Source organism: Synchiropus splendidus, chromosome 1 (assembly GCF_027744825.2).
Source record: "Synchiropus splendidus isolate RoL2022-P1 chromosome 1, RoL_Sspl_1.0, whole genome shotgun sequence".
Classification (NCBI taxonomy): domain Eukaryota; kingdom Metazoa; phylum Chordata; class Actinopteri; order Syngnathiformes; family Callionymidae; genus Synchiropus; species Synchiropus splendidus.
The window spans coordinates 65,108,170-65,131,911 of NC_071334.1; the positions used below are offsets into that span (position 1 = coordinate 65,108,170).

Genomic DNA, 23,742 nt, shown 5'->3' on the forward strand with positions numbered 1-23,742 from the left:
GGATCCTGAGAGGACTCCAGAGTGCCAGGACGGCACCTATGCAAACTGTGAGGTCAGCCGTCTATTGCAAGATGGGTCTATGCTAAGAATTTTTTTGGGTTGTGATGGTGCCAAGGTCTCAGCCATTTCTCCTCTTGACAGCGGACGTCATGACTAGTCAGTTCATTAACCTGTCTGGCACCAATTCAATTGTCGATACTTGTAGAATGTGTTGACTTGTTGTTGCAACCCTATATTGAACCTACAACCTTCTAGATGTGAGGCTGCTGTCAACTACATCACTGAGCTGCTCTCCAGGGGTCAATAAAAGATATTGAAACTAGTCTAAATGAATTTGATTCCAACAGACCTTCACTCCCATTGTGAAATATATTGAGGTTGGGAAAGTGGACCTTTGCGTCCTATGGCAGCCTTCAGCGTTCCATGTTGATGAATTCGGCTTTCAATTGAAGCACATGTACTGCCTTCCGCTGCACATCCCGATGCAGTGGGCAGCGTGGGCAAAGCACATGGGACGCTGCTCCTTTCATTCGCCGTATAACAACATGTCAATTGCTAGTCAGGAATGCTCTTCAAATGGCAATGCATTTCAGTCATTGTGACTTCCTTTGTCGTCAGTATGGGACGCACAAGTCCACCTTCCCAACATCAATGCATCACGCCATGGAAGTGAATAAGTACATAAACATTTGATATTATTAAGCACCTTCAAATAAACATCCACATTTGTTTATAATAAAATAATAAAATAAAGGGCTGGTGTGTCGCACCTATTTCAGTAATATGACCTTTTGATAATCTCTGACATGTATTGAAAGACAAAGTAAAATGTATTCAGTTTTCATTTGAAATCTTGACTATCTAATGTGAAACCTTTCGCAGCCATTATAGAAGCTGCTCGCAGTAATCCTCCTTCTTTCCCGTTAGATCCTGCACCATCTTCCCTCTTGCTTATCTGTGTTGACATGCAGAAAGGGAAGGGTTGATAAATGCAGCGAGAAGTGACAGATGCACACCTGAAGCAACAGTGCCGGGTGAAAATGAAGTGGAAACTGCACAAGAGTTTCATAAACAAGTCGAAGGCGGGCAAACATATGCAGCCTGAGGCAAATAAGACTCTGGAATATTTTCACAATCCATTGTTCTCCAAAGGTCCAAATGCCTCTTTGCGTTCTGGTCTAGGAACTTTACTTCTTCTATATTCATTCCATATTGAAGGGTCCCTCTTCTGAAGTCGGAACTTATGTGTCAACAATCTTTCTCCAGGATTTTTGGCTTATGTTTCACCCAGCAGGTTTTAGACTGAGCTGAGTGCTTGGCAACTACTCATTTCCAAATCCCACACACCTCAAATAACATCTCTCTGTGTGCTCAAGGACCTCAAGTTTGAGCTTCTGAAAAAGCAGACATCTGGCTGCTGGCCCATCTTTTGATGGAAATGATCAAGGAATGAGAACGGTGGGAGATTAAACAGAAATAGAGGCGAGATGCTAAGAAGAGCCCTCAGGGGAAAAGACTGTGAATGGGTTTTATGGGTGACAGAACACAATGCTATGATGTTTTTCAGATTCCCCTTAAACACTTTGATTATTCAAAGACACCAGATTAACTGCAGAAGGTTCTCAGTTGTTTGTGCTGCAGTGTTGGTCTGAGATGAAGAGGATGAGCATCAAGCTGTGTTTATGAAGTGACACCGACAAGTGTGAAAAGACTGCCTTTTAACTGATGACCAAACAAACTTGAGTACAATCTTAAATGTGTGGGATGGTGGAAAGTTCTGCAAAAATGGTCCACCAAAGAATTTGTGCGTCCAAATCTCCGAACAGTCCAAAGCTACTTTCAAGTGAATAATGGGGTCAGGCGTTTTAGGGGTTGTCAACATTCCGTTCAGTGAAGTTTCCCTTCAGATTCTCTGGTTCGTCCCCAAAAATAAAAAAAAACAAAACATGAACTCAAGTACAAGATTGTGAATGATGATGAGCGAGATCTTTAAGAAGAAAGAAAAAAATAACAGAAATTCAATGCTGGGGAATATGACCATTTTTGACTGATGATTTATGAAAGAGAATCAGTCTCTGCAAAAAAAGTGTGGTTAGCTATCAATTTGCTGCACAATGGCAACGTTTCCACTACTCTGAATGGACTTGAAATTCTTATAAAATTGAAATTCTTATAGCAATATTTTCAAGACATTAAAAGAGCTTTAGTTTACATAAGTTTATATAAAAATTTGAATAAAGCTCCCATCGTGATTTATTGTGTCATTGTCAAACTGATGCAAAATAAACAATATTTGTTGTTTAAATGTATGGCACTGTCTGCTTTAAAATGTTTAGACATGTTTCAAAAGTGCAGTCAAAGTTCCGAAAACAACAGTCACACACACACAAAGATGTACGCACATTGACTTCAGACATGCGATCAATAAACCCTCCACAGCACTCTTTCAAAGCCTGGGAGAGATCGGGAGCCTGCGACTTCTCCAAAACAAACAAGTGAATCGATTAACAGTTGGTGATATGAGTTGACTCTTTTCCACAAAGTGGTCTGAAAAGGTGGCCTGTTTTCATGGCGAATACTAAATATAGCTACACGGTGACATTTGTGAGACATTGAAACATTGAATTAAGAGCCATGGCTTCTGGCTTCAGCTCTTTGTATCGGACTGATTTGATCAAGAGACTTCCCACACCCACAAATGAGATCAGCGTGGGTCATGCAGTGAACCTTGGGGCAGTGCCTTTTTCACAATTTGGGTTCAGCATTTCTCCTCTGTGGAGCAACTGCCTCGGTCTGCAACATGCTGGTATATTAAAATGCATAGAAGAAAGGTGAGTCGGAGCCAGGTGCACTGCGTTGAATTCTCAAACAGCACACATTGATCCCACTTGTGCTTGTGGGCCGCACAATGACGCAGAGCTTCAACAAATCAAAGAGGCAATTAACGTGAACAGCATTCAGCGCACTCAGGAGCTTCAAGAATCAATGGCCCGCTGAGTTGACAAATGGCCCACTGAGACAAAGATTTCTTGAAGTTATCATGGATCGGCTCTTTCATTGTGATCTCAATCGTATCAGAAGCTGCATGTTGACATCAGTAGAAGAGAGAGATGAAGCTTTTTACTGAGCCAGAAATGAAGGGAGCAGGTTCAGATGTGACAAACAAAACTCATGTTTTATACGTTTACACTCCATATGCACAAGGAAATTATTGTGTATTTTTTTTTTTTTTTTACATTTTGTGCCTTTTCAGATTTTTTAGTTGCCCAATATGTGAGGTGACATGTCATACATGTTCGTTTGGGAATGGAAATTTATGTGGCAAGTAATTGTTATTTTAAGAACTGATTCATCAGTTGGTTATTTTGGTTATTTCTTCATCTTCTTCTTCTTCTTAAAAAAAAACCCAAAACACTTCAACCTCGTTGCTCCTTGAACATCTTTGATCCGCTAAAATTACATTTTAATTTAAATTTTTTAAATTTTTTATTTTTTTAATGACAAAAGACACAATGAAATCGTTTTTTTTTAATGAATTGTACAGAAAGATGTATATTTTTATGTGAAGGCATGTGAGAAATGATTTATTTCTTTCAAAAACACACAAACACACACACACACACATAGAGTTCATGTCAACATAGGACGCAAAAGTCCACTTTACCAATGCCAACGCCATGGAAGTGAGGATGGGTTGTTCAAAAGCATAGCTCAAAAGGCGATGATTGGAGTTTCATGAAAACGTCAGAATAAGCTCGCCAAGTGATTCTATTTTCTTGGTGGTGTTCTGAAGTTGCAGTTGAAGAAATTCTGTGACGGAACTTCAAGAGAGCAGACACTCATATGCATTTAACAACAACAAAGCTTGTTGGCGACGTTCCGAACACCAAGACTTATTTGGAAGCAGATAGAGAATGCAGAAAGGGAACGTATGTATAGAAGTTAAAAATCAAAGGAGTTACTTCTTCTCTCAAGGATCTCACGTACAATATGTGAAATCACAGCTTACTACATCAGTGCAGACATGGAGTCTTTATTTCTATACAAGTCTATGCATCAGGTGAACTGTGAAAACTGGAGAAAAAGTATTTCACAAAGACTATTCTTACAGCTTAGATAACTGGTTGAAGCCACTTTTGAAGGAGTCTAAAATATTTTCCTGTCTGTGTGATACAGTAGAGGGAAAATGTGTTTATATTCTCACCACATCAATGAAATTAAATAAATACACTTCATATAATTTCTGTTTCATTTCTATGTAATTTAGCTGCAGTAGCTGCAGTAGCGTAAGGCAGTTTTCAGGAGCAGAACAAAAGAGCTTGGAGAGAACACACACAAGCGTATGATACCGTTTTTTTTCGCTCACTGTTTGACATGTACATCTCTCTGTTTTGTGTTTTGTTTCCACATATATTTGCAGTTTTCTGTTTTGTCCTTGACATTTATGCAGAACTCTCAACTCAGTTCTGGACACTTTATTATTCAAGTTATCTGTGCTGAGATAAAATGAAATTCATTTAATTAACAAAAGTGAAGGAAAAGGCCAGTGGAATTATACAAGGGTCCAGTAAAACATGTTTCACTGAACGCTGGAGAGGCTGCAACTGTCGCATGTGCATCCTACATACGAGGGGACATCAGAGTATTTGGATTGACACTGCTTTATTTTTCAACATACATCACTTCCAACTCCACAAACTTGTTCCACCTTGTTTGCCAGTTATTCATGATCAATTTGTAAATTCATCATCTTGGTCACCGAACCAACCATCCACAGGAGTCTAGACATCATCACCAAAATGTGTTTTTTTTCAGCCTGGGAAAGAGTTAGAAGTCACTGGGGGCAAGGTCTGCAGAGGAGGGTGGGTGAGGAACAGCTTCTATCAGCTGTTGTGGACTAGTGTGCGGCTCAGGTGAAGTAGGAGGTACGTGTGCAGTGACCAAACAATTGCATTGTACTACTATCCAGTTGAAAAAATATGTGAGTCTCAAACATAACGCTCCATTGTGCGACATTGTAGAATAATTTCTGCATCTTTGGTCACAAAAGTCACTATGTTGAAGACTGCGCTGGCTGAGGAAGGTATTTTATTGAGTTGATCTTGTGTTTAATGGCCGTAATCTCCTGGCTGAAGGTTGAAATAAAAGACAAAACGTTATAGTTGGCTGATCCATGACCTTTTTATCGCCATCAGCAGAGTGACTAACAGGATGGATAATTATTGAAGTGACTCAAGCCCACTCAAGTCGATGAATAATTGTCATGAACAAAGTTAGACCTTCATTTAATCCATCCATTATCCCTGTCACGGTGTTGTCACTGCGCCACCACGCTGCGCCACCTCCGTGCATGCGCTTCCATTAACCTCTCATTTCCTGTCTCTGACTAACCCCCAACATCCTCCGAGGATGTGTGACTTCTTCATTTGGAGTCCCAGTCTCTGCAAGCATGTGTGCAGACGTCGGGTCCCCGGCGCTGGTTAAGCTCATGAATCAATATATGCCATCGGTTGGAGTGAGACCGATTAAAATTTCATCACATTAAGCATGCACACTCTTGCAGAGGTGTGACACAGCAGGGGCAGTAGCCAAAGAGGCAGGTGAGTCTGACTTTATTCTTATCACTAATTCATGCCGAACGCCTCCGCTCACCACAAAGCCAATCTTTTCCACAGCGGGGAGCCTCATTTAAAGCAGCGGCATGCGACTTTAAAATAACCGCCTTCTTCCGTAACAAATTCCCTGTTTCCTCGATCATCTTGCATGGCATTTCTGTGCATAAGAATTCAGGAAGAATTTGCAAAGTTGAGTGTGTTCTGTCTGCCAGCTTACGACCATTAAACACTACATTCAAGGAGCACCAGCAGTGGTGCTCAGCGGGAAGCAGCTCACCTCAGGAGTGGAGCTATTTGTTACATTCAAAGGTTAAGTTCAGGATTGAATGGGGAGTAGTCCCGAGCCACGCGACGATGCAAAGCAATTCTGAATCAATATATTCTATTCCACTAGGATCAAGTGCAACAACGGGTCCAATTTTAGCATCAGCAAGTTACTACGATCCGAATCCATGAGCTATTTTATTCAATCTAGCATTACATTAAATAAAAGGGGAGTTGGAGACAACATGTTCCCTGTTACACGTTGAAGCATAGGCGTTTCAATGGAGTGAAAATTCCGTTCCCATGTGGCCGAGGGTGGTGAGTGGCGCGTTGGCTTGCCTCCTTACTGCAGACAGAATGTCACTGTAACAGAAACACAGTCTTTGATGGGCTTTAAATATCAATTGACACATTGTTATGTGTGGAACTAAAGGATGGTTTACCTTTTCCCCCGTGGCATGCTATTCAGTGGAAGCTGGGACATGAGCTTCAATTGAAAGCCTCAAAATGCAACCAACAAGGCTACCTTTGCCGTCACCGTAAAACGCACAAATCCACGCTCCCAACGTCAATATATTACGTCATGGGAGTGAGGATGGGTTGTGTGTTTACAGAATCATCAATTCCATATCAAAAACATATATACGCCGTCTTGTCATGTCAGCTATGTGTGTACAGTTACGCACAGGGGTAGAAGGGTTATGTCCCAAAACCAACAGAATCCATTAAACCTGCTCGTCCTGCTAGTAAAGCTACGGCAATGGCAAACGGAAGTTTTGTGTTTGTCCTTCAATGAACAGCTAAGACCAACAGATGTCAACGTTCAATTCGACGTCAATTCACCCTCACTTACTCACCACTCATGATCTTCATTTTGTCTGAGTTTGGAATTACAAATAATCAGCAATGCAGATAATCAAACAATGAAACTGGTCAGACATTTTTTAATCACAAAAAAAATGAAGAAATAAATACATAAATAGGTTCAAATCTTTTGTATTGCTACCATAATATAAATATGTGCAGGTGTCACAACTTTAATTTAAACAGCTAAACAACTGTCATTAAAGTAACAACAACAACAACAACAACAACAACAATAATAATAACACATCTTCCTAAATCTGATATATCTCTTCTGTTGTGCAACACAGAAAAAGAGCAGTGCTCACGTTTTCATCTTTACTTGAACATTTATAGAAAACAAACATTCTACTTTAAGAAATGGCAGTTCAAGAGTGACATTTTCAGACTCAACCGCAAAGACTCATGGAAAATGTCAAACACCTTGCCCACCCACAAAAAAGGCAGCTGTCCTTTACAGAGTGATTTCACAGGCACGGAATGTAAATTTGGCTTCATCCAGTGAGCAGAAGAAGTGGATTTTCTCCCATCGGAAGAGCCTTGAAGCCTGTCTGTTAATGAAGATTTTAATGGGGTTTTTTCTTGCAGTGGTACGGCCATGAGGCCCGTTGGGAAAATGCTCTGTCAACTGACCCTTGTAAAAAAAAAAAAAACTTTGTTCATCAGAATGCAGGCCTTGAACAGAGAAGCCCTGAAAGCAGAACACTGCAGAGAAACAGACGAGGGGTGGGTCAGATTACGAGGGAGACGGTTGAGGGACAGAGATAGAGAAGTTAGAAACCTCTCATTAGGACACTAGATTTCAGAAAAGCTCAGCTACGGAGCGACATGAAAGATCATTTGAGAATAAAGAATACTGATCGAAGTTGTCTCTATAGGCACAAGAAGAACACAAGAAAGTCACAAAATTGTATGTACGTTACAACACAAGAAAGTCACAAAATTGTATGTACTTTACAACACAAGAAAGTCAATGTAGCAAGACTGTGACATATAATGCACAATGACAGTTTGGTAAATGAGCCAAAGTCAGAGTAACAAATTCATGTTTGAGAATGTTGGAGTTAACGTATATTTTTTTGGGAATAAAATCTGTAATAAAAGGGTGATTTGGGAACAGATTAATTTCAGAGTGTTTCTCAGAGCAGGGTGTAACTCACAGCACATGTGGACATCTGTATCCATTTGGGTCGCACTGCTCACGTCGCATCAGCGAGGAATTTGATAAAAACATCACTCATGGTGGCGAGGGAAATGGAATCGGTCTCCAGCGTTGGCAGCAAGAAACCTCTTTACGACGCACACACATCAAAAGCCATCGGCTGAATCTTAACATCTACATGCAGCAGCAGCTCAGGGTCCTTCCCTGTCACTCCGGAGATACTCCGTGCAATAACATCTAGGCTAATGTGCTCCTGTGGACGAACAAATACCCAGCAGCACACATTGTCTGAGCAATGAGGAAGACCGAAGGAAACAAACACAAAAGGTGGTTCATTAGATGGTGTTGGTGTCAGCCGATATCACCATTCGCTGTCAACGCGTCCAACGTGTCCTCAAACTGTCACTAGGGGAGTCGTGTCCTCCATGGCCAGCCTCCCACCAAAACAACAACAACAGCTGGCACCCAGTGGCACCTAATCCCAGCAAAAACTGCTCTCGGCCAAACTCACTCATAGAGCATGTCTAATGTTGGTCCTTTAATGACTTTTGCATCTCATATGCTGAAGCAAGTTCTGCGTTACAGCATCTGAAGTTTGAACTTTATTACCCCAAATGTCTTTTGGTCACATTTATATCTGCGCAACCAGTAGCACAGCTCCAACAAATCCTTGGCTCCCCACAGCGAGGGTGCCCTCAGCACAGGCCTGGGCCATAACCCTGTCATCCTTGATCCCCACAATTGTCCTGCCAGAGGAGACGACATACTTCATTGCATTCTGCTCATTCATCCCTGTCTAAAATGGGATATTTTGAAAACGATGGGGCACGGTGTTGTTTGAATTTTGACAGACCACATTTTTTTTAACAATGGCAGGAACAAATAGTGCTGTTTTCATAGCAATATTTTTTCATGAAATGTGGACCATCTAACTTTTGCATGGGGTGGAATTTGGACTGCTTGACATGTTTTACACATTCACAGAACATGTTGTGATCTTTAAAGCGTGGAGTCACATATGAGGACTGAAGAGAAAAGAGTCAGACTCTTGGTGTCTATGTTTTTGGTTGACGGAGGTGAAACAGTGTCTGAATGTAACTCCAATTCTATGAGTACAAGTGAAGTAAAGTACAAGGCAGAACAGCTCAGATAAGACACTTTTATAAAACTGTTAAGTTAACAAAGCAAGATATTACAGATAAAGAAAAGCTCATTATTTGTGTGTGTGTGTGTCTGTGTTTATAGAAGAGGTGGGCTTTGGGCTTGAGGTAAAAGAAATTATGATGATGTTAAGTGCTAACAAAACGACGTGAAATGGAATTTCAAGAGAGAAAACTTTATGAGCTCTGACCTATGACTTTACCTTAACCCCAACCATTTTCGCAACACGCTGCCTTTGGGTTCAGGATATTTCACGGTAGGGGAACCATGAAAGCTCAACATGTCAGGAAGCAGGAGACTTCTGCGTCACTGTGGGAAGTCTCAGGGTCCTCTCGACAGGAGTCAGTATTTGACGCATTAGGAGTCAGATTGTGTTGGCTAGTCTTGGAGGCATGGCAGACATTTCTTAACAATGAGTATGAGAACTGCATGAACCCTTGTGGCACAGTTTGCGGCATAATGCCGGCGAATTGTGGTTGTACCTGAAGTTAACAAACTTCAACGACTTGAAGTAAAAAAAAGTTTTTACTAACTCAAATTGACATTGAGTAAAAAAAAACAAAAAAAAAACAACCTGCAGGTTGATATGTCCTTGTTTGAGTTGTACCATATGGCCCGGATTAACAGAGGGTCTGCTAATCTGTGGACAGGCGTAAAAAGGATTGGAACTTTTAAATATGCAGCCCACGCAATCTTGTGAGTATACACACATATATATATATATATATATATATATATATATACATACACTAAACAATGACAGAAAAACAATTTAAATTGAAAATGTAGTGTTAATATACTGCTAAAAAAAGTAAAAGGTGATAAGAGAATATTTTGTTTTGGCATTTTCAATCAGTCAAATGTTAAGTACATATTTTTATCAAAACATTCAAAGCTTGTTCAGGGCCTTTTTATGAGGATTAAATGGTCGGTCATAGAAATAGCATCGTCTGACTGGCTTGAAAGTTTTGGGCATTGAGGGTGCAAATAGTCGGCGATAGAGAGATTAGTTTGAGAGATTAGCAAGTACTGAAACTTTTAAATATGACTGAGCTCCTCTACAGTGCAGCATGCACACAAAGATTTGTGTGTTCAGTGGCGAAAGACAATGCAGCCGACAATATTATTTTACAACTTAATTCTTATTGGAGTTTAAACTACTAAATAACATTTTTTTTAAATGCACACCAAAAAGATTTTGTAGAAATTGCTTCATTCTGCAGTAGGCTGGGTATTTTATTATAGACTTTGATGGGAGTTTTCTCTCTGTCTATTTTTTTTACTTTATATTTTTGGTGAGAGAAGTATTTGGAAGGTTTTCGGTTTTCCAAACGCTGACCAAGTTTGGAAATTTCCTCATATTTCTGCCCAAAAGAACATTCTTTAGCAGGAGCCTCACCTCAGCTGATCCCAGACTGACTCGAAATAAAGCCAAATGCAAACCACACATGCCTTCCAGTTCAGAGCAGACAGCTCACTGTGACCCATTTATCCACTGAAAAGGACGTGTTCTCTGCTTTCAGCTGGTTGTTTTAAGGAGTTAATGATAAAATCAAATGAACTTGTTATGCTCAACTCCAGCATTACCAGTGAACTAGTAGGGTTGTTTTGCAACGCAATAGTTCCATGATCAAAATCGGTTTTCATTTGAAAAGATTGAATTTACAAGCCTCGTCCAGTTTAGTAAAATTTTTAAGTTTCATGACAACAAAGGTTTTGAATAATCCAAAGTTATGTATTTTTTTCCACCTCCCCTCCAGTTGGCTTGCATGATCTATTGCCCAGTTGACAATACTTTATGTGGAGTCAAGACAACAGACACCAGAATGTGAAACCATTTCAAATGTGCAACTGCACCACCTATTTTGTATGTTTATTCACATATTGTTCTACTGGTTCCATGATGATTTTTTTCCATTTGACCATCTTGACTGCTTTCATGTGTATTTCTCTTGCCAGTAATAGAGTTGATGAGGTTTCATGAAACTGTGTCTGAATTTTAGAGGCCACTAGATGGCACTGTCAGCTGTATAATCTTAGCCTGCAGTATTTCAACAGAACCTCATGTAACTTTGAAGCCAATTGGGCAACAGACTAAGTGTGGAAAATTAGGAGACTGTTCCATCAACCCGTCACTACCAGCCAGTGTTGCTTGGACTGTGATTCAGACATATCTACTTACCCTGCATTGGTCAGGTCTCCCTTCGATAAGACAGTTTTCTAGCTATATCAAATTTGTTGTATTTTTTATTTTTTTGTTTTCCTGCAAGTAAAATGTGTTTTTTTTGTGGCAACAAAATTGCATTCAAACCAATTCATTTCCATTGCCATAGGTGACTCATCATTTCTAGGATTTCAATAATGTCTTTCAAGAATGGTGGAGAGCAACATGGACTGCAACAACACCCTGGAGGCACCCTTTCCTCCAGAGCTCATGCTCTCAGCCATGATCATGATAAAGGTCAAGAACCATTCCCAAAGAAAGCAGGGTCAAGGGTCAAAGGTCATGCTCAGATGGGCGCCTGGTGATTCTCCTAAAGATAAGAAGGAGTCGTCCCCCACAGATGAAAGAATCATAAACTCAGAAAACAGTCTTGGACCATGACGGACCAGGTACGAATCTGCAAAGAGTTCCATAACAAACCCAACTTAAGAGGATGGATCAAGGATGTTTGAGTTGACCTGGTCGGGTCTTTTGATGGAATCTCAGAATAATCGTGTATATCAGAGGGATGTCAAAAATATATCTGGCTTTGATTAAAGCCTTAACCTCTTGTGTTTCCAGCTCAAATCCGGAGATTAAAAGTGAATCATAAAAAAAGAGGAGTACAGGGAGAATGCTGCTGGCAGCTTTTGCTCAAAGAGTGAAGTCATGGCAGGACTGCATTTCTTTATGTGGGTGGTTTAATGACTGTCTTGCATCTCAGAGATTAATTTAAGCAGCTTTCGTTCACAGATACTTAAGAAAAAAAAAACAGGTGGTGTTCAGTCGTGTTGAAAACAGATGTAGTTCCACTGACTGGCACACACGAACGTAAAGAAGGCAGCCCAAACTAACACGGTCGTCTCAAATGTTCAGAGATAGACAGACTCTAGAGGTAGAAAGAAACGTGTTCATCGTGTTGTTATATAAGGCGCATCTCCAACAGCTCAGCATCCAACAATACACCAGTGATGATGGACAAATTCGTGGACAAAGTCCATAATTTTGGCTTTAACCCTAGGATTGTTGCACGGTACACACACATAATGGATGTTACCTATTAGTTTCACTGTATTTCCGGGGGTTTCTTTGGCAGTAATGCGACACTGTACATAAGTGTGAGGTGACAAGCACTCTTGTAACGCTCACACAGCTCGTGCTCACTAGCTCCGCCGACAGGTCTCAAGCGATTGGCCCACAAAGAGTCAGGGCTGCCCACTGGCAGATTTAAATACAAGCGAAGCAGCGAGGGCGGGTTAGCAGAGGGGAGGAGGGGAGACAGAGAACTGGGCGGAGCTTGACTTTCTCTTGCTCTCTCTTTTTCTCTGTGCTGGGTCAGAATGGAAAGGCTTACACAGGCAGGGGAGGAAACATGTCTTGAGAGGTGATGACATAGCCACAGAGACGCATCCACATCCTCACTGGATCCGAACTTCTTTGCTCGCTGCTGCTGCGTCCTTAAGAGGAAGGAGAGCCATAGCCCCGAGAAAAAGCAGCTTTCTGTCCCTGTCATCGCCTCTTCTTCTCTTTCTTACTTTGTTTGTGGATGATGGGATTTTAATCATGTGGAAGGTAAGAGGACAGACGTGCAGGAGTTGTTTCTTGTACTTAGCCGGTCGGGATAGGAGGAAGAGTTATTTTTGTGTGTTCTGGAATTGTTGAATCAGTACTTCTGGGGAATTCCACTGGCAAGATATTTAGTTTGGAGTTGGTTCTCAGGGGTAATGAGGAGGGGACGCATCGGGTGCCAGCATTACTGGAATGATAATGACAGAGCTGTGGGGTTTTGGAGCCAACAAATGACTGTAGCAGACCATTCTGTGTCCCAGTTATAAAAAAAAATATATATATAAATAAATTAAATTAATTAAAATAAGTCGTGTTCCAAGTGGGTCACTCATATATTTGCCTTAAAAGTTACAAAAGCAAGAGTATTAATTTAAAACCGAGTGAGTGTCTGTGACCTTGTTACCGAAAGACGACAAAAAACTACAAGTTTGATGCCGCTGGAATCACATTAGGGCAGTAGACGTAGCCTGGAGGGGATGCTCCATGTTAGGGAGCTTAAGTGCATGAAGGACGTGTAACTACCCTTTGAGTTTATGAACATTATTTGGGCAACTAGACTGGACCATTTGAAAACTGTGTTCCACTGTTGACGTACAGCAAAGGTCAAGGCCCTTTCATCTGTTCCCGCGTGAGGCACCGACACATTCAGAGGTCGGTTTATTCCATTTCACAGCAGGGCCAGAGTGAGGAGGCAGGCGTGCTTCTCTGCGTGGGTTTCATGTGTGCTGAAGCATGTGTGTGACAGCTGGCTGCAAAAGGCTTTGAGGGCCCGCTCCTCACCTGCTGGAGGGTCGCAGGGATGGAAGAAGTCAACGTTTCAGCTGCCTTGGCAGAGGACCATGCAAAAATGTTTGGGCTACAGATGTGGGATATTAACTGATGAGTCTTAAACTATTTTATAGTCATGTTGATATCTTGATGGTTGATGGTTCCTCAGCCTTGGACCTCACAGGCAACACTTGCAACTGAAGGGATTTTCAGGTGTTTGTTTATTGAAAGAGTAACCTATAAAATCAACTTGATAGTTATAAAGACTTGCTGTGCAATTGAAATCACAGTGCCAATGTCATGTTTTAATATACACAGTGGTGCACATGTCGATGGCAAGCGGGTTTTATGACGATAACTTCCAAATGACTTTGCTAAGCTCAGTCCTCAGGATCCAAACTGCTTCTAAAGCGTTGCCATCATAATTCCGAGCCAGTATCAGTTCAACAAAACCACGGCCTCAGCAGCTGGCACCCATGATTACTTCAAGAGCCATTTAAATATTTAGCATACGTGTCCGCGCCAAGTCACTGAAGAAATATGGCAGTGCTTCAAGGTGTTGGTGTCAACTTCTGCAATGATTTGGGAAGCATGTGTCACTCAGTTTCACAGGCATGACCAGGTTTAAATCAGGCCTTCTCAGATGCTCCTGTGTTGACTTAGCTGGCTGTTTCAAACCCTGACTAATTCTTTTTTTTTTTCATTTGTTTGGATAGCAATTAGCAGTTTCGCTCCAAGCATCGGAAGTGGGCGAGTCCGGGTGCTTTGAAGATCAAATTAAGCCCGTTTTGGAAAGGATAAGAGTCCGATTAGTAATGAGCGTGTTTCTGCTTCGCCCCATATGAAATTGCAAGCACGCGCCTGTGGTAGCAGCTCGATGTAGCTGTCTGTTTTCCTTCCTAACTCATGAAATCTTCTTTGACAAAGAAGATTAGCAGGAAAGCTATTAGAAAACCTGCCTGGTTTTGTTGTCACGACCAATATAGCCTCAACTGCATTGTTGTCATCGCTCTTCCTGTTTCCTCTGACGTGTTTGTCAAATGGAATTGGTTAGTTTGAGACGCCTCATAGCTCCAGAAAACTCACTCTGGAATTTGAATGAAAATGGCAAATGATTTCCATTCAGAGTTCAAGCACTTAAGAGTTTAATTCACCTTTAAAACATTGCTCAGTCACATCACACGCCCGAGGCGAAGCTGCAAATTGACACACCAACACACTGATAAAAGAGAAGAGCACCATCCTTCTGTTTCAAAGCATCAATCGCCATTGAAAAATGTGTTTGCTAATCATTAACTGCGAATGATGAGGGTCACGTCTCCCTGGAAACGTCGGTAATGATGAGCACAATGGTTAACGTGGTTACTTGGCAGCTTGTTCAGTCATGTGGAGAGGACGAGGGTTTTCTTTTTTTTGCTTTTTAGGTGAGCACTTGTCAGCAGCCTCAAAGTTCCCTGTGCTGTAATTGCAGGGTTTCGCTGACTTCCAAAACTTCTTTTTCCCCCCCGCCCCCGACATACTTCACAAAAGACTCACAAGTGTTCAAAGCACTGCAAAATCTCCTGTTACACAGGGTTAAGTGAACAAATATTGTCGACATAGCCTTGTCAAACATGGCCGTCATGCAAGTCAGACCTGTCAAACGCAATATTTTTCAAATTCAGATCAATATTCATCGAAAGATGACATCAAGATCGAAAGGGTTTCAACTAGTGGACTGCATTATGGGACTCTCACGAGTGGCGGGAGTGTGTTTTACTGGCGGGTCATTAATTATACGCCATGAACTTAAGCAGCAGGGTCACGTATAATTATATCTTGGGCCACAGGTGGCCTACAGGCCTTAACACAGACATGCCCGGTTCAAAAGTAACGATTAAAAGAGATTGTGGAGTTTTGTTGAACAGTAACTGCTTCTTTTTTGCGAGCTCATAAAAACATCTCTGCTTTTTATTCATATTTTATGGATCCACTTTATTCCTGAAAGTACATTTTTAACTTGTTTCATCTACAAAATAATGAAGTCCTTTCTGCTGAGTCAAAGTATACACTTTGCCTCAAAAGCCACGTCATGCATGACTGATAGACTGAAGATGGAAGAGTCATCCTTAAAGGATGCATTCATGACCAGAGAAACATTGATTTCATTGAAGTTAAACCATTGTTTGAGTCTTTTCTCTGCAAACCGCAAGTTTAATTGATATGTTTTTGCTATTTGATCTGCAGTGTGGGATTTGCTCATCCTGCATCAGGTCTGCAGATGTTAAAGAGTCACATCATTTTGGAATGTTTGTCTTCAGAGCTCAGTAATATCATGCTCTTGTGATAACATTCTTGCCTTGATTTGGCGTAAACACACTTCAGGGCTGGTCTCCTTTTGCTCTGCTGTGTCAGAATCGCCAACTTCACTTTTAATTATCAACACATTCCAAAGCGCTTGTTTTGACGACGGCGGCAGAAATGATACAAGGTAAACGTTGGTGTCCTCTCTGTCCACTCTTGACTTGTGGTGAACCTGCCTGAAATTCCTACCGGCTTTCACTGACGTTCATATTGATTGTTGAGGCTAAAAACTTTTTTTTAAATTGAAGTGAAAGTCGCATTCATTCGTGGTCGTGGATAAACAAACAAACTACTGTCACTTTTACACCTGTAAAAAGCTTCAGGCTGCAAAGATTTTAACCAAATATGCTGTATATGCAAAAAAAAATACAGTAAAAAATCTTTAAAATCTCATTGGAAATTGATGGATGTTTGTATGACGGAGTAAAGGTGGGGAATATTTGTGTGTGTGTGTGTGTGACCGGAGTTGTCCAGGAGCTCCATAATACAGCTAGTTAAAACCGCATGTTGGACAGAGTCGGGGAGTAGAGTGTGTGAAATAGCATTGAGTGAGATGGATCTGGCGGTCGGCCATGTTTGTTTACATTCACCTCGTACAGTGTTTGGGTGCGGTGCACTGCACTAGTGAGTTCCGCTTTTTAGTGCTGTCTAATATACATTTAAATAAGTGGAATTTGAATTTATGGAGCAGCAATATTTGTGGGCAAATGTAAGCGTTGGTGTCACACATGACTTCACTTCAACATCATATCGCGTATATTGAAAGATAGAAAGCAGTGGTGGAATTTGCGGATAGATTGGACAAAATATTAGGTGGAGCTTTGACAGGACGAAGGTGCAGCGCCTCACAGAACAGAAACATCACATTTCCTGACACGGGCCTCTACCACCCTGACCGATCTTGATCATCCTCCCTCACTTCAGTCCTCATATACCACAACCATGAACCTGAACCGTCCTCTACTTCTTGCACCTTGTGCTTCCAACTCGATCATCACATCTCCCCAGCTTCAAATACCTTACATTCTCACTCCAAAGCCATCAAATGGAGACCATTTTCTAGTGGACTTTTGCATCCCATAGCAACGTCGAGATCAGTGCTGCATGTTGATGCCTTCGCTTTTTGATTGAGGCACATTTGGAACATGTTTGGATCGTCACATGGGTGGGGAACAATTTTACTCCGTTGGAATGACATACCATCCTACAACACACATTATGTCAATGACAAGCAAAACTATGATTCAATATTTCACACTGGTCTGCACCCAAGATTACCTTTCACAGAACCCCCTTTAGCCCGGGATTTTTTTTAAACTGATGAACTTGTGCTTCGATCAGTTGTGTCAAAGTCACACGTTGGGAGGTTTGACTTGAAGGTTATTTGTGCGGGCTTGGTTCCTAAAGTTTCCATGGGGAAATGCTTGGTATTTTGGCAGATATTCTGGCGAGTGTTGCCAACTGAAAGTCCCCATAGGCTGTTCTGGATGTTGCTGAAAGTTGCAGAAAAAAAACCTGCATGAGTTTTAGTGAGTCGCTTGGACTGTTGGAGATAATAATACTGAAGGGTTCCATGAGATGGTGCAGGAGCTTTCTGTTGACTTGTGATGGAAACCTCTTCACAGAGGTTGTTGACTGTTTTTTGTTGACTTGTTAGTTTGAAAACTAAAGAGGGGTGAGGGCAGCTGTTTACTCTCAACAAAAGACCCATTGAACGTAACGCATGTTTCCTTGCTGTGGCTGATGCACGGCTTGGAAACATTCCCAAAATGATCAGCTCATACATAAACACCAGGAGCCAGATTACCTCATGCAATCTCTAAGGAGGTTTTCATGTTGAAAATGATCCAATCTGTGATAATTTGGCGTGGAGTGCCTCCGACAGTATTTAATTACTTTTAATTCAGGGGGACGAGAGGCGCTGAAGCACGTATTTTCAGGAAACACTGATGCCTGGAAGAGACATCTTGAGCACAGGGGTTGGGGGTGTTAAAGTTAATTCGAAGTCTATTAGAGAGTAAATAAGACATGGTCACAAAGGGGAGGAAAGTGGTTGACTCTGGTGACCGGCGCTGGCCACACCAGAGGGTCACACAATTCCAGCTGTAAATGCTAAGACATTTATTGGAGCATGTGTTGTAACATTCCAGGTCCTGACTTGGCAACCACAGCCCCTCCCTAACATTCTTTCAGAGAATTTGGTCCAGGAGAGCTGTTTAAACCTCTTGGCAGAGTTAAAAACTGGCAGTGAACTGTTCCCCTGAAAAATACTTCATTGGAACTACAACAAGCGATGTAAGAGTGCATTATTCATTCCCCCAGTGACATGTGTTTGCTCCGCTATAATCTCCTGCTCCCATAGAGCATGTTTAATTTCAAAAACATCTCCACACATAATCTGGGTCACAAAAGCAAGACACACGGACGCACACACACAATCGCAAATGCCACCCTTTATCATAATCACAAATAGACTCTGTGAGCCAGACAGTAATCAGCCAATCACTTTAGCTGTGACTGACCACTTCACCACATAAAAGAGTGCGATTGGTCACAGCGAGTGTGGTGGGAAGCGGATTAGGGATCAACGTGGCATGGTGTCTCGCATCAGACAAAGGCAGTGGGCATGTGTGCGTGTCCGTGTGGGTGTTTGCCAGCGCTGATTTTCTCCTGACAAGAGAGGTGTAACTGAAAAGCCACTTAGATTTTTGGATAGACAGGGAAACATTGGAGCTTTGAATGTGGAACACGACGTCTGAGGTTCCACTGAAGTGGCGTTCCTTGGACCGCCGTAGCTTGGAGCAAGTTCATCCCTACATTTTTCATCATCTGCCCCAATGAGCATGTGTGAGTCAACACAACAGGAGGTGACGGTCAAAGCCTCGCCAAAAATAACAAACCTATTTTCATGGCAACTTCTGGGCTGCTAGATTCTGAGTTTGACATTGCACAGTTATAACAATTATTATTGCACAGTGAATGGAATAAACTTGTCCCTATATAAGAGAGACAATCTGTAAATTAAGTCAAGTAGATTCTGAAGTAGATTCTAGTGGGTCAAGGCCCAAACAGCCATGCTTTAAAACTCGCTTTAAAGATTTCACAGATTAAGAAAATATTTGCAAGTTGTTGTTGAACATGTTGTGGTTCTTCATGAAAGAATATTAAATAACTTTTGCATCTGATACTTTTAAGCACTAAGGCATTTTATGTTCTTACTGTATTTCAAATACTTATTGCTCAAACATTTTAACCACCACATTTTAACCTCTCACTTTAACCAGTCAACTTGTTAGATAAACCACATTTTATTAATGAGTTAAAATAATAAGACTACAATCGAACCAGATTCGGCACTGTGGCATGGGAGCGTGTCCTGCGAGGACAACTTGTTCACCATGTGTTGCTGTGGTTGCGGGTTAATCTCTTAACAGTGGGGTATCTGCTGCCATGAAAAGAAGATTAGGGGTTTTTTTTTTCCCTTGAAATCCCATAAGCAGTCGAGAGATCCTTAAAAGTCTGCAAAGGTTGTAAAAAAAAAAGCAGATAGTATGGAGGAAAATATAGCTGTAATTTAATAGAATTGACATAAATCATTTTTAATTTAAATTACACTTGAAAATTTTTGTACGGATTGAGCAAAACATTTATATTTTCAAGTTACTCAACTTTTCCCCTATAAATCTTACTGTGATATGATCATGTTTTCCTCAAATATTGAAGTTTTGTCTAACTAATGTAATTGGAAAATGATTTTTTGTCATTTTTAGTCTACAATTTTTAACCATCTTAAATGTCTTAATTCATGTAGCGAGTAGCAGGCGCTCAACCCAAGAAGCTGAATGTATTTTAAATTTAATGTTTTAGCTGTCGAATCGCATCCGGCATGACGCTTTTGACCCATATTGCACCTCATACTCCCGCACACACACAACCCCACAGACATACAGTACGTCAAACACACATTCCATACATCACACTTTCATCCTCTCACTCGGTTTTGCTGACTGTGTGTCAATAATTGGAACACTTCTTCCGCACACAGAACACACAAGCATAAGAGGAGTGTATGCTGATTATTCAAGCCAGGTCAACAGGGATGACCTACTTCCCAGCTCTGCTCCGTGGTCTGCCACAGCCACTCATGTCAAGTCACCAAATGCACCCCGCCCCCTCACAAAGTGTGTGCGTCTGTGATTTGTTAGCGATTTCATCTGTCGCATCTGTCAGACTGAAATCATCAATTCAAAACTTGGGCATAAACTGGCATAGCAACGTCTTCATCCGCAAACACGGGTTTATCATCACGGAGATAAGTGCATGTATTATGCAGTGCCGCTACAGTAACCGTCTCTCTTTCCTCCGCATCAGACTCATGAAACTGGGGAGAGAAAGAGCTTCTATTAAAGTTTTAGCAGCTTAAACTACAAGTGGAAGGAGGAGGCACAACCTCCTTGGGCCGAAAGTGGATGAATGATTCAAGGGGGTTGCTCAGACTAATGGTGGGAGCATGTCTGGATATAAACCGGAAACAGCCCTCAAAGTTGATGTTTTTCTTAATGTTTAAATAACCTGCTCATTTCTGGAGTTGTAGTCTGCATGGAGTTAGGCAGGCACAACATAAAAATGGGGTAAAATGTTTGAATAAAGGAATCTGATAGCATGTAGATACTTGTAGTTGGCACTTTGCATAACTCCAAATAAAATGCTACGTATCAAATGAATTTGACTTTGATGCAGTATAGTGAAAAAGATGATTGTCTGTTATGGATTTTAAGAGTCATTCATCGGTTTCAGAGGTGTCGTATCCAGAAATAACTTATTTTTTTGAGTGCAAAGGAAGACTCTTGAGCAACCAAAATCTGCACTGAGATTGCCGTTTGGTGATAATTTATAATACTTTCATTTCAGGTTTGACAGTTCAAGCTGCTCATTGGAGATTTTGGAGAAGACTGTCTTGACAAATTTATCATGACTTGATAAAATAATAATTGAATAAATAAATCAAATGAAGACAAACCCTTTGGGTGGAGAAATCTAGCCAAACAAATGAGTCACATTTGACCAAATAGAGGATAGAATCGATCAACTTGCTCTCATGCAGCAGCTGCACAGTACTCAACTCCAGCGTTGTGTTGCCCCCTAGTGAAGACTGAAAGTATTGACTCTCAAGTCGCAGCACTATATGAGAGTCACTTGAGCCTCTCACAGCCATGACAGCAGGAACACTTCTTGTTTACATTGAGGACTTCCTCTCTCCATCTCTATTTATAACTCCTCACTGAAGTGAACTACAAGAGCTTCAGCAGTTATGTATAGTATAAATACACTTGTTACCCAATAGATGTTCTGAACTCTCTCGCTCAATATTGATTCACTTACATAATTTGACACAATTTTGAGTATCATTTCCTGTCTGTTTACTCACATAATGTAGCTCCTTTTATCTCCGCTAAGAGTTTGATTCACTATGTAGGATTAAAATAAAATGTTTTTATGTATATAATGTATGTGAAACACGAGTGGAGAGTGTCTTGAAGATGTTTATATTGTTTGAGGTTTTCTTCTGTCTAATTTCAAATCTCTCTCTCTCTCTTTGCTTCTCCCTTCATCTCTGAACGACAGACAGCTGAGTGGCTCTCCTGGATTTCGCTGACACTCTGCCCGGTCCCGCCTGGCCTTCTCTGAGCAGGATGGACACTCTGGAGTCAGAACTGACCTGCCCAATCTGCCTGGAGCTCTTCGAAGACCCACTGCTGCTCCCCTGCGCCCACAGCTTGTGCTTCGGTTGTGCTCACCGCATACTTGTCTCCCACTGCGCCAACAACGAATCTGTCCACAGCATCGGTGCCTTTCAGTGTCCCACCTGCCGCTATGTCATATCCTTGAGTCCAGAGCGAGGACTTGAGGGACTTAAGAGAAACGTGACCCTGCAGAATATCATCGATAGAGTCCAAAGGGCCTCCTCTTCAGCCGGGCTGCCACTGCCGCTGCCATTGCCAGCGCCGCCCCACAGCGGGCCCAATTCCCCCGGAGAGGAAGGGAACAACCGTTTGGCACTTGTTCCCCTCAGTGCCGCCATGTCAAACCCTGGTACACCGCCCGAACCAGTCCAGTGTCAGTTCTGTGAACAGGATCCACCTCAAGACGCTGTCAAGACGTGCGTAACATGTGAGGTGTCGTACTGTGAAGAGTGTTTACGGGCAACACATCCAAACAAGAAGCCATTCACAGGTCACCGGCTCATTGAGCCGATGCCTGACTCTCACCTCAGAGGGCTCCAGTGTCTGGAACACGAGGAGGAGAAGGTCAACATGTACTGCGTTACCGACGACCAGCTGATCTGCTCCCTGTGCAAACTGGTGGGAAGACATAAGGACCACCAGGTGGCGGCCCTCAGTGATCGCTATGAAAAATTGCGGGTAAGCAGATGATCCTCATTTGTTGTTGTTAGACACAGAAGAAGTTATGAAGTGACGACGTTTATTAGCTGATAATGGTTGAACTAAATGACCAGTGCAGCGTACATTTATTCACTTAAACTTCTATACGTTAACAGCAGCTGTCTTCTGATGCCTTCAAAACGTACTATGACCATTTTCTTGGCCACAACTGATGCAAAAGGCTGGCTGTTAATGCAATTTATAAGGCTGTGACGTCGGCCCAGTCATTCTCGGGAGGCAGTTTTTCTGAGTAAGTGTTATGGTTCAAGACGTGGAGCGGGACCCAAGTGCAGTGGTGAAAGTCACAGGAGGCAGAAGCGAGTCAAACACAATATTTTAATCATTACCAACAAGAAAACCACAACAGAAAGCATCACTGAACCGGGAGAAACAAATAGAGGAAACAAACCTAAATCACTGGAACAAAAGGGGTCGACACGTTGCTGGAGTTCAGGTGTTCATATACATGGGTGATCAAGGGTTGATTTTCTCCAGCCGTGTGCCACAGGAACAGGAAGGAAGGAGGGAGAAAGCAAAACAGGACTCACGTGACCAAAATAAAAGCAGAACCATGACAGTAAGCTGTACCTCCGCGGACAGCCAAGTTTCAAAGTGTGAAATAATTCACTCCTATATCCCTCCTCATTCTAATTGAAATGTAATTCATGCTTAATAAAGTGTGACCTTAAAAAAAACAGATTCACTACTTTAATTTTATTATCCTGGGAGGCAGAGAAAACCCTCTCATCTCACTTCAGTATCAGATCAGATCCTATCATCTCCTGATGATTTGATTTCACCGAACAGTAATTAAAGAATTTGCATAATTGCTGCACCACGCCAGCGTGACATGGATTTACACGGAGACAGACTCACTGGGAATATCTGAAGTGCCATTACTGATGGGCCGCAGCGTTTTGAGAACACTGGCGGGTTAATAGGCAGCAGTTGGGTGGAGGTGTGAAGAATGGAGCGGAACTATTGGACCAGTTTAGGTGCTGGACTTGGCTTCTGCTGTTGAGTCAGTCGTAGGTCTGGAAGCAATATGTGGGCAGTCAGAGACCTGAAAACCCGTGACATTCGATTTACAAAACCACACAGGTTTAGCTGTTTAATCTCAAGCTTCGTCTTTAAATAAGGTATTTTTATATGAGCATAGCTCTTAAACTTAAAAGTCATTCATCACCCGATTAGTTTCAGTAACGCTTTTATGGGTTTTTGCTTCACAAAATCACCTTTCTTCGAAGTCTCGACACAGACTACTATCACTCTGCATCATCAACGTCCAGTGGACTCTGCTTTGCGGATCGTGCAGGAACACGTATTCACAGCACTTGACTGCCGCGAGTC

At 41.7% G+C, this 23,742-nt stretch overlaps 1 protein-coding gene across 2 annotated transcripts in view; it reads left to right on the forward strand.

The window, feature by feature from the left end:
• The window catches only part of LOC128763484 (E3 ubiquitin-protein ligase Midline-1-like), a 48,158-nt gene that overhangs the window by 1,455 nt on the left and 22,961 nt on the right, over nt 1-23,742 (forward strand). Inside the window, exons 1-2 of one of the 2 annotated variants that reach the window (XM_053872286.1) lie at nt 12,617-12,841; nt 21,575-22,371. In XM_053872286.1, coding sequence (XP_053728261.1) covers nt 21,643-22,371 — 729 coding nt within the window. In that variant the 5' untranslated portion in view covers nt 12,617-12,841; nt 21,575-21,642. Of the gene's footprint in view, nt 1-12,616; nt 12,842-21,574; nt 22,372-23,742 lie in introns of those variants that run through there. The other variant, XM_053872295.1, reaches the window with a different exon arrangement.